The sequence below is a fragment of the Amblyomma maculatum genome, unplaced genomic scaffold, assembly GCF_055883805.1.
Source record: "Amblyomma maculatum isolate TAMU_Amacu unplaced genomic scaffold, ASM5588380v1 scaffold_13, whole genome shotgun sequence".
In the NCBI taxonomy this organism is placed as follows: Eukaryota; Metazoa; Arthropoda; class Arachnida; order Ixodida; family Ixodidae; genus Amblyomma; species Amblyomma maculatum.
In genome coordinates this window covers 3,488,825-3,505,887 of record NW_028146738.1, presented here as the reverse complement: position 1 = coordinate 3,505,887, position 17,063 = coordinate 3,488,825, and the positions used below count along the sequence as shown (strand labels likewise).

The following is a 17,063-nucleotide window of genomic DNA, read 5'->3' as shown; positions in this document are numbered from 1 at the left end:
CGTCGCGTGATGGCGACGATGACGTTCTGCTTTCATTTGGGCTGGAAACGGAATGTCCATGAATCTCTACTACAGTATCTTTCGCACCCCGGTGTAGGATCATTATCATGGAGGAAGGAAGTTTCCTCCGTGATTATTATTCAGTACGGCGTGTGTAGGATGCTGTGAAATTTGTGTCACCCAACGTTGGCAATCTGCTGTATGGCCATGGTCTGGCTGCCTTCGAAACCAAAACCAGCGTTTACAGCATATGTCTTGCGTCTTGCAGTGGTGGTGACTGTTTTCTTGCTTGTCGTTTTGTTGCCGTGATCATTACGTCATACGCATTGTTCCAAGGACGGTTACCTCAGGCATTCCTCAGCGTGTTGCGCGTGCACCTTGCGCGCGAAAGGTGCTGCGCTATTTGAGTAAAAAGAGTTTCAGTCACTGACCAAGTCAATATGAAAAAAGAAGACGTTTCGGAACCCCTACGGGTTCCTTGATCACAATGAGGCGGACAAGGCGAGGGAATGGAAATTTAAAGGCGAAGCTGGTGACGTAATGATTGTGAATAAATTAATCTTTTTACTCAACTACCATGCCTGACCAGACGAACTTTCGTCGAACCCTTGACTACGTGCTGCGCTATGTGTGCACGTTTGCGCATTCCATCTACGTGTCACAACGAAAATGACGGCAGTTGTGCAAGTCATGAGTTGTTGCTTCCCGCAAGCTGCGTGCTGTAATGAATTCGTTGTTACGTAAGTTGTCTTACGGTCTAGCGTTGTTTTTTTGTTTTTTTTGGTTTTTTCCTGATGACTACCTACATTCCCGCACACCATCGCGTTCGCATGCTGGCGCTATGTCGGGTACGTCTCGTGGCTGCCGATAGTCGGTCGAAGCACTCGGCCCAGTTCGCGCTTATGCAGCACAGGTCGCTTTACTGTTGATGGCTATGTTCATTCATGTGGTACGGTTTTCAGCCATGAATATCTTTCTATAACATGATGCTGTTCTGGACACTTCGACGATTTGCTGAATGCATGATCAGACTTGTGTGGCCCGATCGCGTGCATCTTCATGACTGTCGTCTGCTGTTCTGCCAAACTGCAGCGGTGATTAGCTTAATTAGGTCTAATTCCATTGCATAAACTGGCGGGCGTTTGTTCTTTCTTGGAGGCACGTGCCAGTTTGGAATGATGACAAGTTTAGGGGTTAAGAGTGTAATCCGTTCAATGTTCCAAATATTTCTTCGTGTATGTGCGGCTGGCCCGCGTGTTTCAAGTGATCCACTTCGTCGCGGCGAGTCGCAGTGACTGAAAAACGTTATTACATATGCGCAAAACTGTTCAAGCTAGCTTTGCATTGAAACAGATGCAAACATGTTTGCATTGCAAGAACAAAAAAAAATTATTGTCCGAACGTGAGCCAGATACCTTTGTATCCATCTCACTGCATGCAAATCAACAACACATTCTGAGCACACATGTATTCTGGGTTGCCATAACTCCCTTGCATCATGCTTAGTTTAATATTTGATGCTTCTGAATTGCATATTATTGCCTAGTGCTTTCTTCATGTCTGCATGCAGTAGACAGATAAACCAGTGTTCTCCTGGCTCGCTGCTCTGCTTAATTTCTTGCATGTAGTGTTTTGTGCGCTGGTGAAGAGAAATTTTGCTTCGCAGAAAGACTGTGAATTTCCTTTAAGAACCTTTGTACAGAAAGGGGGGCGCAAATAAGTCTTTTGCCTGAAAGCACTTAGAAGCCCAATGCTTTTTTTTTTAAGTGCAGAAATGCAGTTTAGAGCATGGTTGGAGAATAAAAGTGTTTTGTAACATTAGTACAATAACAACTGTGTCAAGGCAACCTGACACAAATAAACCACAGGAGCAGTAGTTCTGAAGCATAAACTTGGAATTTTTTTTATTTTTTTTTTTCACATTTGTGCCTTCTTGAGTCAAGGAGGTGAATCAAAAAGTGCCTACAAAAATAGATATCGAAAACCAGCAGAGGGGCCATTAAGGCATAGATGCTCTGTCGAGACCTGTTGTCAAGGCTTCTTTTCCAAGGATGCAACACGAATGGTAGCTGTGGTTCATTTCTTCAGGAAGTAAGACCTACATCTGATGAATGCCGACAGGGAGGGAAAATTTGTCGTGCTCGCACTCATCCTGTACCCAGTCTTGTGTGTGTTCTTTTGCACAACTACCATGTCTGAAGTCAACCTCGCTGTATATATGAATGCCACATACGGGCATCTCAAGAAAAGTATTGAAGTCACGAGGACTGGAGCTAAACACCTTATCTGTTTCTTTGTTTTCAAAATTCATACAGTGGAGATGTGAACGCAGACTTGCCTAAGAGTGATCTTCTGAAGAACCTTTCTGTTGAGATGTGCCTAAATTTAAAAAGTAGCTGTTTTTCTAGCGCAGTGTAACGTGCATAGAGCTCTTTTACAGGTGAGGAGATTTAAGGTTCTTTACTCTGTATGCCTGCAGTTCTTATCTTTGAAAATTGCCTGTAACTTCAGTTCATATAAGAAACACCCATGCAAGGCTCTACAGGAGAAGTGATTTTGCATTTAGAACAGGTAGACATTGTTCTTCCAGTGTTTTTTTGCACACCAGTAAAATCAAATGCTATAAGATGTGTCGGCTTGTAATTCTAATGACCCGTAATTGTTGATGTGATGTGCTCGGTTTCCTCATAATCATTTTAGGTGCAATTCTACTTCCGGAAATGTGGGAAGAATCATTACCTCAGTTGCTGTAATTGATGCAAAAGAGCACATGAGAGATCTTTAGTTATTGTGCATTTTGTTTGCTGGTTAGCTTAATGAGGACATTATCATAGGTTGTACAAGACAGTTATTACAAGCTCCCATTCCCGCTAGTTGACCTTCTATGTGACAATCATGCTAACGCATAACATTCCATGTCCGCTGCTGTGGTATATACCAAGTGTCCCTGCACTTGGTATATTCCGACTGATGATGAGGATGATGACATTGTTCAAGGCATGCTAACAGTAAATAAGAGAGGAGGAGAGTTTGGCCTGACTTTGTGTGAGCTGTCATGTTCTTAGGGCTTTTCATATACTGTATATAGGCTTACTTGTAATCCACTATGTACAGTACACGAGCTATTCAGTTGCATGCCATGTGGTACTGTTACAATGATGCACGCATTATAACAGCTCTTGTACCGGTGCTCAATTTCCAAACTGATCCAGCTTTCACTGCCATTGTTCTGCCAAGCACTGGCAAATATATTTAATATCTGTGACCATGTTAAATGCATATTAGTTTGCAGTGTCCAGACATGGCTGAGAACGGAGATAAGGACACTTTTAAAAAGAATATTTCTGCTGCTCATGCTTGTGGTGATCATTCTGCACAATAGCTAGGCGGGCGAGTTAGTGATATATTTAAAAATAAGTAATAGAGCGAACAACGGGGATGCTTGTCCTGTGTTTCTCTAGCCTTCATCCCCATTGTTCGCGCTGTTATTTTTTTAAAGAGCTTTCTGCTTTTGCACAGCATCAAGGCTCTTGTTATCAGTGCAGTTCAGTCATTCTGTCTTGTCCGACTCTTAGTGACCCTATGGACCATATCACGCCACGCTTTCCGGTCTCTCTCTATCTTCCTAACATGACATAACTTCATCTGCAACGCCTCGAAGATGCCATATAACCATCCTGTTTGCTGCCTACCCCTTTTCTGGTGACCCTCAACCTTTCCCAAAATCAAATCTTTCTCCAGCGATTCCTCTCTTCTCATCAGATGACCAAAGTAGCTGAGCTTTAACATTAGAATTTGACGCTCCAATGAGCAGTCAGGGTTTATGGTCGACGATATCAACTGATTTGATCTTCTGGCCGTCCAAAGAACTCGCAAGAGTCTCTGCCAGCACCACAATTCAAACGCGTCAATTCTTCGGCGGTCAACCTTCTTCACAGTTCAACTCTCGCATCCATACATCACAACTGGAAAGACCATAGCATGAGTTATACGGATCTTGGTTGGCAGTGTAATGTCTACGCTCATTATTGGGTGGTCAAGGCTAGCCATGGCTCTCTTTCCCAGAAGCAGGCGTCTCCTAATTTCATGGCTCCAGTCTCCTTCCAGGGTAATCTTGGAGCCCAAGAGAAAATCTATCGCAGCTTCCACTTCTTCTCCCTTGATGCTCCATTACTTGATAGAGCAAGACGCCATAATCTTTGTCTTTTTAATGTGCAGTTTAAGCCCAAACTTCTCACTGTATTCTTGTACGCGCATCAGAAGTCTCTTGAGTTCCACTTCACTTTCTGCCATTGAAGTGGTATCATCCGCATATCTAAGGTTGTTGATACGTTACCCAGCAATCTTCATTCCAGCTGAAGACTCGTCCAGACTGGCCTTCCTCATGATGCACTCGGCATATAGGTTAAATAGGCAGGGCGACAGTATGCAGCCTTCTCTCACTCCTTTCTCAATCGGAAACCAATCAGTAAGACCATGCCCAGTTCTAACTGTGGCCCCTTGCCCTTCATATAGGTTCCTGAGGAGACAGATGAGGTGAATTGGAACTCCCATCTCTTGGAGAGCTTGCCACAATCTGCTGTGATCTACGCAGTCAAACGATTTCGCATAATCAATAAAGCAGAAGTAGATGGGTTTCTGGAACTCTCTTGCTTTATCCATGATCCAGCTAAGGTTGGCAATGTGGTTTCTAGTTCCTCTGCCCTTGCGAAACTCAGCTTGCATGTCCGGAAGCTTGCGATCCACATACTGCTGCAGCCTACCTTGGAGGATTTTCAACATCACCTTGCTAGCATGCGAAATAAGCGCGATCGTGCAGTAGTTGGAACAATCATTGGCACTGCCTTTCTTTGGAATGGGGATGTAAACTGACCTCCAATTATGTGGCCACTGCAGGGTTCTCCAAATTTGTTGACATAATGTATACAGAATGTTAACAGCGTCGTCATGGTTGAGGTTTTGAAGCAACTCAGCTGGAATGCCGTCAATTCTGCTAGCTTTATTCTTAGCAAGGCTGGCTAAGGCCCATTAAACTTCACTCTTCAGGATGCCCAGCTCGAGATCAGTAATCACAACCGTCTTATGTTGTGTTTGCACGTCCGGGTCCTTCTTGTACAGTTCTTCTGTGTATTCCTGCCACCTTTTCTTTATCTCTGAGGCTTCAGTGAGGTCCCTGCCTTGTTTTTCGATTATCACGCCCAGCTTAGCGCAGAAGCTTCCTTTGATATCTTTGATTGTCTTATACAGAGCTCTTGTGTTCCTCAATTGGTTGTTGTTCTCAACTGCTTGGCACTGTATGTTCAAGAAGGCATTCTTATCTCTTCTTGCTATTTTCTGAAAATCTGCATTGAGAACCTTGTATCTTTCTCTTTGCTCCATAACTTTTACCATCCTCCTTTCCTCAGCTATTTGCTAAGCCTCTTCAGATAGCCAGTTTGCTTTCTTGCATTTCGTTTGCTTTGGAACTACCTTAGTAGCAACTTCTTGTATTATATCACAAACATCAGTCCACATCTCTTCAGGCTCTCTGTCTTCTAGATCTAATTCTTGAAATCGATTCCTCACTTCCACAGCATATTCTGATGAAATTTGATCCAGATCATACCTGAAAGGCCTAGTTTTCTGTGTTTTCCTCAATCGAAGCTTAAATTTGGCAACAAGAAGCTGATGATCAGTGCCACAATCGGCCCCTGGCCTTGTTTTTACTGCTTGTGTAGCACTTCTCCATCTCTGCCTGCAAAGAATATAATCAGTCTGATTCCTGATCAGACCGTCTGGTGAAGTCCATGTGTACAGGTGCCTCTTGTGCTGTTGAAAATGAGTATTAGCTATGGTCAGGTTGTTTTCTTGACAGTTATTATTTTGGCATTCAGGGCAGCTCGCCAAATTTGTTTTGTACTCATGGCAAAATAAAAAAAAAAGAAATTGATGTTATAGAGTTTTGTGTAACTTAAATTATGCTTGGGTAATCAAAGAAATTAGTAATGGAATCTGTTTAGGGGAAAGATAATTAAACTGAAAGTAGAAGAAAAAACGTGCCGATGGTGGGAACCGAACCCACAACCTCCGAATATCGCGTCCGGTGCTCTTCCAAGTGAGCTACATTGGCCGCTGTCCCCCCTGCTACTTTCTTGATTATTAATGTTGTCTATGTACGAACCTGGAGAGTGTTCACCAGCGCCACCCTCAACCATAGCGGCGGACGTGGAACGTCCTGTGTTACCGCCAGTGTCACGTAGAACGTGATCAAGAGCGAGGGCGAAAGTTGTGCTAGAACGCTCTTATGCTACCAATGGCTTCAAGACTGCTAGAACAGAGACCCCCGTAAGCTACAAGCACATAAATGAAGGGGAAATGAGGGTGCTCGTTATAATACATGAAGGAAAGAAGCCAACAGTCGGCGAGGCCAAGGAAAGCATTGGGGATTGTACTTTATGTCTTTCTATTTTTTAATTTTTACTTGGGTAATCACAGAAATTAGTAATGGAATCTGTTTAGGGGAAAGATAAATAAACTGACAGTAGAAGAAAAAACAATGTGCCGAAGGTGAGAACCGAACCCTCGACCTCCGAATATCGCGTCCGAGCACCGGACGCGTTATTCGGAGGATGCGTTATTTGTGTGATTACCCAAGTAAAAATTAAAAAATAGAAAGACAAAGTACAATTCCCAATGCTTTCCTTGGCCTCGCCGACTGTTGGCTTCTTTCCTTCTTAAATTATGCTTAAAATTTGAACACTTTTTTTTCTTTTCTGCCACGGGATCCAAGCTTGTGATCCCTATCATTTGGAAATGATGCAGTGACCTTGCATCAGAGATCTGGAATGAAAAAAACTGCAGTAATGTGATCTTAGTTTCTTGTAAAAAGTTGTTTTGGCAGGTGATGCCACTGTCTCTCTTTTTTCACATTACCTAGCTTAACTCATCACTGCTTTCTATGACACCAATCTGTTTGTCAGCTGCAGCTTCAGTCTTTCTTTGGTGTCCCTAGAAAGGCTGACAGTTTGGCTGACCGGTTTGACATTGCTCCTCACTCAATTTTGTGCTGTGATTTCTTGTTGCTTGTGCAGAACACCATCGCAGCTGGAGCTCCAGCTGTCGTTGCTCATCTCGGATGAGGAGGAGAGTCATGACTGGTATCTTACGGCACAACAGGTACCCCTGTGTGATGAAAAAGCAACATTTGTGCTCAGTGATGTGTACAGGAAGGTGGTGAAGAACCTTTACGAAGAGCCCATATACCAGATGGACTGCATAATTGAGTGGCCAGCTACGATGTGGTTCAACTGGTCTTGCAATACCACCAGGTAGGGGTTTAATTTTGAACTGGTCTGCACGTGGCTTAGTTACTTCATTTTTACCTTAACTGCTAACCTGATGCACGTGAGATATTTTGGGAGGGGTATGCAAAAGAAAAGTATGAAAGGTGAATGTGAAGAGAATACGTTGTAAGTACTCGCACAAGAAGAGTGAAAAGGAGAAAAGTGGCTAATCAAACACAGCTTGGGTAGTACCAAGGTGTAAAATATGAAAAAAGGAAGTGGATTACAAAGGTTTGAAGCTGAATATAGGAAAAAAAATAATGTTTAAAAATTCAAAAATGAATATCGTGCAACTGAAAAAGTGATCAGAGGAGCACATAGAAGTATTGCGTGTGGCATTTTGAAATTCAGAATAGGCTACATATTTATGGTTGTGGGGATTTTAGTTTCACTGAGAGCTGATGCTTTTCGAAATGCTGGTTCCAGTCATGTTTAGTAATAGCCCATTTAAGTCCGTAAACTAAAGTGCACTTGTGGGGAGTGTCTCTCACGAAAAGTGCACTCTTACTTTGTTAAACAATATAACATAAGTGCACTCGAGTGAGAGTACGTTCGCAGAATAAACTTCGAGAGCCGTCTGTAGCTTTGCGGGCAGCGATTTCTTCGTCACAGAATATATTGTGTAAATGATATGCATACAGGTTGACATACGTGTTTTGTAGGTATCTTTATTTGAGTAATTGTTTTAAGATAGCTACAAGCAAGACATCACATAACAAAAACATGATGTAAATATGTATGCAACTTTCCAATTTGGCTTTGTTCTGGCACTGTGCCGAAGCCATTTTCAGTTGTATCTGATGTTTATTGATATGCAGTCTCCGATTAATGGGACGATATCAAACTTTAGTCATTTTTTTGTGTTCTGCTATATTAGAAAGCAGTATTCTGAACTTTAGACCTGGAAGTGCACATATTTCTTTTTAAATATTTTATATAGTTGCCAATTTCTTATCTGCAAGGGCACTCTGCTCTCTCATTTAGCACTGTGCAGTGTAAATTTTTTTTGAGATGTAGAGTGCACTGCCCATAATAACTTGCATGTTTCTCGAGGGTATAACCCCTGGTATTTGTCCGAGCGATGCCTGATGCACGAACATGCGTCCATGTGTCACACGCATTCAGCTTCGTTGCACACGTTCCCTCATTTTTCCATGTTAGGCGTCACTTTACTCCGTTGGGATGAATCAGTATCCACCTGCTATCTCCCCTTCTCACTTACACGAACATCAATGTCGCATAAATAAGCAATGTGACCTTCCAGCCCATGTTGTTAAAGAGGGTCCTGCCAATCTTATCTCCCTTTTGGACCAAAGAAGTGAAAGCAGTGTCAGTAACCCTGTTACAGGAGGGCCCACAATCTTGTGTTAATGGATGGCATCTTCATTATGTCCACCGTCAACCTTCATCACAGAAAGTTTAAATGTACAGCAATCAGTTATCATCTGCCACCGCACGTTCCACTGCTCATACCCAGATCCCCTTGACTCCATAGATGGCGCACATGCTGGAAGTCAGTATATAGACCTGTTGCATCGGGACAAGTGAGCACGTATGCACTGGCCACACGCAGTAGTGTGCCACGGCAGAGTCCTTCAATACTCTAACGGTCATGAAACTGCCGCCCAAGACAAGAGCGGCTGCCAGGGGCGCCATCGCTGATCGAGGTGTCAGGAGATCGCGCCGGCGCCATGCGATAGGGTTGCTCCTGGGACACTTTCATTCACACTCATGCAGTTATTTCCTCTTCTCATTACATTAAGCGAAATTGATCACGATTTTCCAGTATCCGCTGAAGGTTCATAATAGTAGTCTGCCTGATGCTTATAGGAAAAGCACTGCCAGCAGATCCACAGCCCAATAATCACCTGTGATTTTCTGGTTGTGATGTAGGGACTTCATGCTTATAATGCGACACTGAAACTGTGCTGAAAGGTGTGGTGTGTTCTTTAACCTGAAACATACAGGTTACTCCTGCATAATACGCAGTAAGGCAACGGCCGCGTTAGCAGGTGGTGCTCGCTTGATGCGCTCCGCACTTCGGTTGTTCGCGCAGCTTGTGTGCCTGCCTGTCCTAGCCATAGCATTATCCATGTTTGAACCTTTGGATTGCTCGGCAGTAATCGTCGTGTGATTGCAATGGAAGGTTGAATGTATAACTGCTGTTGTCGCTGCTGGAGCACCGCAGCATCAGACTAAGATTACCAACTTTTGCAGTGCAAAATAAAAGCTGCATTTTTTTTTAAACCTACTGCCTGTTTCCACTTGTTTTTTGGCTGGTAAGTGGATAATTTGACGCTACTCCTGTTAAGCCATAGCACCGTTTAGTACACACTTTTTCTGAGTTCCGGCCAACTACGGATTAACAAGGTTTTACTGTAATATGAGCAGTGTGATACCACTTGGTTGGTTTCCCATAGAACTGAATGTAAAAAAAGTGTGAGAGAAGCCACATATGGTGAACTGCTTTGCATGTATATCCGTAAAGACTGAACTTTCTCATTGATAGGAAACTGCGGTGACCCTAAGTAACGGCCAAGCTCTGACCATGTTCTTGACTTGCACGTATCTCGCATGCAACACGCTACCGATGACCGACTGTGTACAAAATGCTGCCTCTGTTTTGTGCCTTAAGAAAGCTCTGGCGGCACATTTTGAACCGGCACAGTGTTGCATCAGTTAATGCTCATCATTGTGGAGCAAAGGTGGCCAGATATTTCCACAGCATGCATTGCCTGCAGCACATGGATAGGCATGTGGTTTGCACCCATGGAGAGGATAACAGCTCTGCTACAAATGGAGCAAGGTTAGAGAAAGACACGTGGCTATCCTGCCAGGCACTTTCAAAGCACTCGGACAGGGTGAAAATCTGAAAACAAAAATAAAAACAAATGGCAGCCCCTACGTTTAGCAGTGTGAAGTGATCTGATGCCTGCACTTAGGAATGCCAGCAAGGCAAAAGCCAGCTTTGCGGTGTTGGCAATTTCTTATAGGCCCAGGTAAGGAAAGGGAATTCGGAGAATCTTCAAAATTCAACATGCCTGTAAGAAAGGCTTTGCTATCACACTACAGCAAACGTTCAAACATTTGTCTTACTCATTTGTTACTATTTCATTTAACAATGATTGTTAAACTGTGTGAGGCAGAATAAAGCCAGTAATACACTAAATCTTACAATATCATCGCCTTGTTGATCCTCGTGCTCTGAGTGGCACTGATAACATGTATAGCAAGCATGCCTACCACGCATTGATGCTACCAAGACAAGCACATAACGTGGCTGCACATTGTTTTGGCTGCAGCTAACGTTTCAATTGATGTAGTGAAATTATAATTTTTTTTATTTGTTTTTTTCTTTAATATTTTTCAGAGAAACTACACGAACAGTTGGTTGAATGGACCCATAGCCTTTACGGCTAGTTATGGGTGCAAATACAAAACAAGTACTATGTTACTCCAGACTTCGTAATGAAAAACTTTAAAATTGGCACACAGAATTAATTCATTCCGAGATTCCCGTGGAAATTAGTGTTTTAAAGATGCCGGAAAGTTATAACTTCATTTGGGACTTCATTCCACACATGGGCTCCACAATATTGTAGGAGTCTCCGGCCGTACATATTATAACAAGCTGGTTGTTATTTGTTAGGTTGTTATTTGCAGATCTTGTTTGTTTCTTTGGTAATCTAAATAAACTAAGGGGCAGGGGTTAGATTTTATTACAATGTTTGCTATTTCAGCTATCTTCAGTTTATATGCCATTGATAGCAGTAGGATGCGAAGCTGCTGAAAGAGTGGCTTACTGGGGTATGTACTATTTGAATAAGTTATTATACGAATGGCTCGTTTTTGAAGGTGCGAAACAGGATCTAGGTATGTTTTATATGTACCACCCCATGTTTCCAGACAATAGGACAACTGACTGTGCACAAAGGTGAAATACAGGATGCGTAAAATTTGAAGACCAAAGCAGTCCCTGGCTCTTACTAAAACATGACAACCATTGGCTAATTTGGAGCAAATATTAATTTGTTCTTTCCAGTGCATATCAGTTGCAATAGGACACCAAGATACTTGTATTGGGGTACCCTCATCAGATTCATGTTGTCATATATATATATATATATATATATGGCGGAAAGAGTGACCCCTGTATCGACGAGTGCAAGTGCATGAACACTGTCAACTAAAACTTCGAGAATGTTCGGTACAGACAGACGAGGATTTGTGGTAGGCGAAATGTGCACAGTTCGTGTCTTAGGAACTGCGGGTGCTATTTTTTCTAGTCTTGTGTCACGCTGCGACGCCGCATTGGCGACAAGGGCCGACGGCAAGGGCACGGTGAGAGGTGCAATGGAATGTCCTAGCGGCGCGTTGAGTTGTGCGGCTGCACTAGAGATGTCACCGAAGGTGGGCATAAGGTGTACTGATAATTGCATTCAGCCATAGTGCGTGTGGGGGCAGAACGCAGGGTACGGTGTTACAGGTGGGCGACGTGGCCTGGAATACCGCAGGCATAGTGGATAGGCCGGTTGTCATTTGTGCACCAAGGATTGTAAGGACCAGTCGTTGGTCAGAACCATGGAGCGACAGACGGTGGTGCCATAGTTCGCGCGTATGCAAAGGACTGTGGCGGTGGAGAGCGGGAGGTAACTTCTGCATACGTGGGAAGAATCTGTACTGGCAAAGGTAGAGGCAGCATGAGAACAGGGGGGCTGTACCTTAATGGTGCAGCACGAAGTGCGGGCTGCAGTGGAACAGGGTCGAAAATAGGTGTCACAGTTGCTGGCTGGCCAAAATTGGGAAGTGGACCGGCAACCTCCTGTGTAATGGTGTGTCGGATCGTAGGGGTAAGCAGCTGGGCTGTAGACGACAGGCGTGGGCCAGACAAAAGCCCTAGCTGTCGGGTGACCTCATCTCAAACAAAATCTTTGATGGGAGCCAAAAGGTCGCTGCTCACAGCCAGGCAAGAGATGGATGCAGCAGGTGCGGGAGGGCGACAAGTGCAGAGGCATTGCTTGAGAAACTCGTCGAAACTTTGACAAAGGTTGTATACTCAGGCCACCGTGATGGGGCTCTTTTGCCCACAGCATGTGAAATGCATCGGCATCAATGCCCTTCATTATGTTCTTTATCTTGGCAGCCTCATCCATGACGGGTCGACACGCTTGCATAAATCCACGTCTTCAGTGTAGCTTGCGAAGGTTTCATCTTCAAGCTGAGCTTGTACGCGCAAGGCTTCTTCAGCTCGTAGTTTCCACACTTTGGGACGACCGAAAACATCCGTGAACTTTGCCTTGAAGTTAGTCCAAGTTGGCACGTCGGCCTCATGATTTCGATACCACAGGTTAGCAACGTCACTCAGGTAGAAGATGACGTTGTTGATCTTCATGCGGTCATTCCAGTTGTTATGACGACTCAGCCGCTCGTACGAGGCCAACCAATCTTCAATGTCCTGTTCACCCTGCCCGCTGAAAACTGCGGGGTTTCTCTGCTGAATGGCACCGGAGCATGAGAGGGACTGTGAAGGGGCTGCCACTGGCTGTTGGCCTACCTCGTTTGTCGCCATAGGTATCGTACGGCTGTGGGGCTCCACAATAATTGTGTAAGAGTCGTACCCTGGCACATCCATCAAATGCAGAGGGGTTTATTAGGGGTTGATCGGAGGACAGGAGATGGTGACCGGTGACACAAGACGATCGTAGAGCAAAGCACAATCTCGTCCGAAAAAGACAGACCGAGCTTCCAGTGCGTGTGCCAGCTGATCGGCCAGGAACCCAGCAGTCTTCATCATTGTTTGTGTCGGCGCTGTATAATCTTCCTTGCAATATATATATATATATATATATATATCTTGTGAAAGAAGGCTAGGTTGAGACAGCAAGGTCGTGACGGCAAGGCCAGCGATGCCTTGTCTAGCGTTTTAATCCGATGACAAAACCCAGGCGCGTGCCGGAGGTGGCGCCACGGGACAATGATGATGGTATGTACAAATGAAAGAGGAAGATCATGGCATGTACAAATTAAAGAACATCCACGGAAGGCTCACACAATCTGCCCGGGGGGTCGGAAGCGGCCAGCCTGGCCACTCCTAACTAAGCGATGTATCGCGGCGCACAAACGGTTTCAAGCGAGACACATGAACAATTTCAGTTCCACGTTGGCGTCGATCAGCTGGGGGATCAACAGGCGTCACTTTGTATTTCACTGGGGAAGTTTGGCTTATGACCTCATAGGGACCTACGTAGCGGTGATGGAATTTGTCACTAAGGCAAGGGGTGTGCAATGGTGTATAGAGCAGTACTTCGTCGCCAGGACGAAAAGAGATCACTCGATGTGTACAATCATAGCGAGTCTTGCGGTATTCCTGGCACGCTGCCGTGTTGAGGCAGGCAAGATGACGGCATCTGGCCACACGAGATAAAAAATGGGTAGGTACTGATGTGGAGTAGTCGGGCATAGAGAAGAAGGAAGTGTCGAGAATTGTAGTGGGAGGACGGCCATAAACGAGGAAAAATGGAGAATAACCGGTAGTCCGCTGTACTGCTGTGTTATAGGCGAATGTGACGAATGGTAGAATAGTGTCCCAATTTTGATGATCTGGTGTGATGTACATGAATATCATGTCTGACAAGGTGCGATGAAATCGCTCAGTCAGACCGTTAGTCTGGGGATGGTAGCTTCAGATTGTCTTATGAATGGTGGATGATGCGTGAAGAACTTCGGCAACGACTTTCGATAAGAAGGCTGTATCGCGGTCACTCAGGAGCACCCGAGGAGCGCCATGACGCAATACAATTGATCGCAAAAATAAATTGGCTACTTCTTCAGCGGAACCAGTCGGTACAGGTGCTGTCTCAGCGTAGCGTGTGAGGTGGTCGACAGCTGTTATAATCCAATGGTTACCCCCATCGGAGAGAGGTAGGGGACCATATAAGTTGATGCCGACTATGTCGAATGGCGGGGCGGGACAAGGAAGAGGTTGTAGAAGGCCAGCGGGCGAAGAAGTCAGCCGTTTGCGACGTTGGCACAGAGGGCCGGATGCGACGTATTTGGCAATGGTGGAAGATAAGCCAGGCCAAAAGAATCATTTTCTCACGCGGTCGTAGGTTTTGTCAAAACCAAGGTGACCTGCAGTAGCGTCATCGTGGAGAGCCGCCAGTATACGTGGGCGAAGCACATGCGGCACGACTGGGATCCAGCGAGTTCCATCAGGGCAATACACATAGCGGAGTAGGATGCCATCTTCGAGCTTGAAATTGCGAAGCTGTCGGCGAAGCCTAGCATTGGGCGGGTCGGAAGTGCCGATAAGGCGGTCGATGATAGGACGAAAATAGGCATCGGCTAATTGCTGTGAGTGGAGAGCGTGCTTGTTCTCAGAGTCGTCAAAACAAATGGTTGTGATATACGTCAGGAAAAGAGATGGTCGGCTCTGGTCAGAGGTGGAAATGCATTGGGAAGAAAAACAGCAAGTTGATTCCGAAAGGGGACAGCGAGAGAGAGCGTCGGCGTCTTGGTGTTGGCGACCAGATTTATAAGTGACGTCGAAATGGTATTCTTGCAGGCATAAAATCCAGCGGCCAATTCGGCTTGTCAAATTTTTGAGTGAAGACAACCAGCAAAGAGCATGGTGGTCGGTCACAACTGTGAAGTGCCGACCGTATAGGTAAGGGCGAAATTTTTGGACAGCCCAGACGACGGCAAGACACTCCTGCTCAATAATGGTGTAGTTTTTCTCAGCTGGAGTCAGAGTCCGACTGGCAAAGGCAATCACTTTCTCACGCGATGTTGCATCACGCTGCAGAAGTACAGCGCCAAGACCGTGACCACTGGCATCAGTGTGCAGGATAGTTGGAGCGCTGTCACTGAAGTGGCCACGAACAGGATCTGATGTGAGGGCGTGCTTTAGGTCATTAAAAGCTGTTTCGCACTGTTCAGTTCACACGAAATGGCTGCATGCTTTAAGTAGCTCATGAAGTGGTGCAGCAATAGTTGCAAAATGCCTTATAAAACGCCGGAATTAAGACTCAAGGCCGAGGAAACTGCGCAAATCTGTAGTCCTTTGTGGACGAGCAAAGTTCAAGACCGCGATGATTTTTTCAGGATCTGGGCGAATGCCGTCATGGCTGACCAGATGTCCCAATATTCTAATTTCCTTCTCTGCAAAGTGGCACTTCTTGGTGTTGAGCTGAAGGCCTGCCGAAGCAAGACAGGTAAGGACTTCATTCAGGCGCGTGAGATGGTCATTAAAGGTTGCCGAAAAGATAATAATGTCGTCCAAGTAACACAAACAGGTTCTCCATTTTAGGCCATGAAGCACAGTATCGATCATTCTTTCAAATGTCGCTGGCGCGTTACAAAGTCCGAAAGGCATAACATTAAATTCGTAAAGGCCATCGGGTGTTGCGAAAGCGGTTTTTTCTTTGTCGTCCTCGTGCATAGGTATTTGCCAATAACCTGAGCGGAGGTCCAAGGTCAAGAAATATTCGGAGCCTTAGAGAGTCAAGGGCGTCATCAATTCGCGGCATCAGATATACATCTTTGCGGGTAATTTTGTTGAGTGCGCAGTAATCAACACAAAAGCATACCGAGCCGTCCTTTTTTTTACTAGCACTACTGGGGAGCACCAGGAGCTTGTTGAGGGACGAATTATATTGCGATGGAGCATGTCATTTACATTTTCTTCAATTACTTTTCGTTCAGAGAGGGAAACCCGATAAGGCCGTCGGCGAACGATAGAGTTACTTTCAGTAATGATGTGATGGTGCGCAACACTAGTCCATCCCAGTGGTGTGGAAGTGGCATCAAAAATAGCTTGGTGGTGTCGAAGCAATGTCAGCAGTTCTTGGCATTGGTTCAGCGTGAGTTTAGGATTAATAGTCTTTGCGAGAACAGAAAGAGAGACGTCCGACGAAACACGTTGAGGTGGAGGGGCGGTTAGCACCATCAGGGAAAAAGGTTGAACATCCACCATGCAATGCAGAGAAGTTCCTTTTGGGAGCACGAGGGATTCACGTGAAGTATTAGCGGCCACTACTGTCGCTGAGCCGTAGTGGAACCGGACAAGACTTGACGGGAAGGCGATGCCGCGTGTAAGATGACTATATGATGGTGCTATGAGTACGTCCCCGTCAGTGATGTGGTCAGAAACAACAGTAAGGAGCTTTTCGCACTGAGGAGGCTAAACAGTATCAGCGGCGGCAACAAGGGGATGATGTCGTTCAGAAAAGTCAGATGAAAAATCGCTGTCTGTCGTATGGATAACACGGTCACCACAAGAAATTAACGCTGAAGCGGTTGACAAAAAATCCCATCCAAAAATCATCAGGTGCGGACAAGGTGAGAGCACAGCAAACTGCACATGATGGCGGATGCCGTCGATAACAACTCGTACGGTACACTTCGCTGAAGGGTGCAAAGGGACGTCATTGGCTCCACGGAGTTAAGGCCCATCATATGGTGTTGTCACTTTTCGCAAACGGTAGCACAAATCAGCATGAATGACAGAAATTGCAGCCCCTGTGTCAATCAAAGCTTCAACCGGTAAACCTTCAGCGATAACAGCAATCACATTATACGGGCGATCAGGAGGACTTTAATAAGTTCGTAGAGTGCAGTTTGACCTCCGAAAACTGCAACACATAGTTTTCCGGATGGCGGACAGGGAGAGCGGTTGCAGGGCGGAGAGGGGAAACTGAGCAGCGGTATGGCGATGTGGACCGGCGTCGGGATACATGGTTC

At 45.2% G+C, this 17,063-nt stretch overlaps 1 protein-coding gene across 2 annotated transcripts in view; it reads left to right on the top strand.

The window, feature by feature from the left end:
* The first annotated feature begins 625 nt into the window (after positions 1 to 625).
* Positions 626 to 17,063, top strand: part of LOC146172109 (uncharacterized) — a 224,921-nt gene continuing 208,483 nt past the window's right edge. For both annotated transcript variants that reach the window (XR_014702432.1, XM_084585729.1), the window contains exons 1-2: positions 626 to 740; positions 7,071 to 7,307. Coding sequence is in view for 1 of the 2 variants with exons in the window: in XM_084585729.1 (XP_084441855.1) it covers positions 670 to 740; positions 7,071 to 7,307 (308 nt within the window). In the remaining variant the exon portion in view is untranslated. The remainder of the gene's footprint in view (positions 741 to 7,070; positions 7,308 to 17,063) is intronic.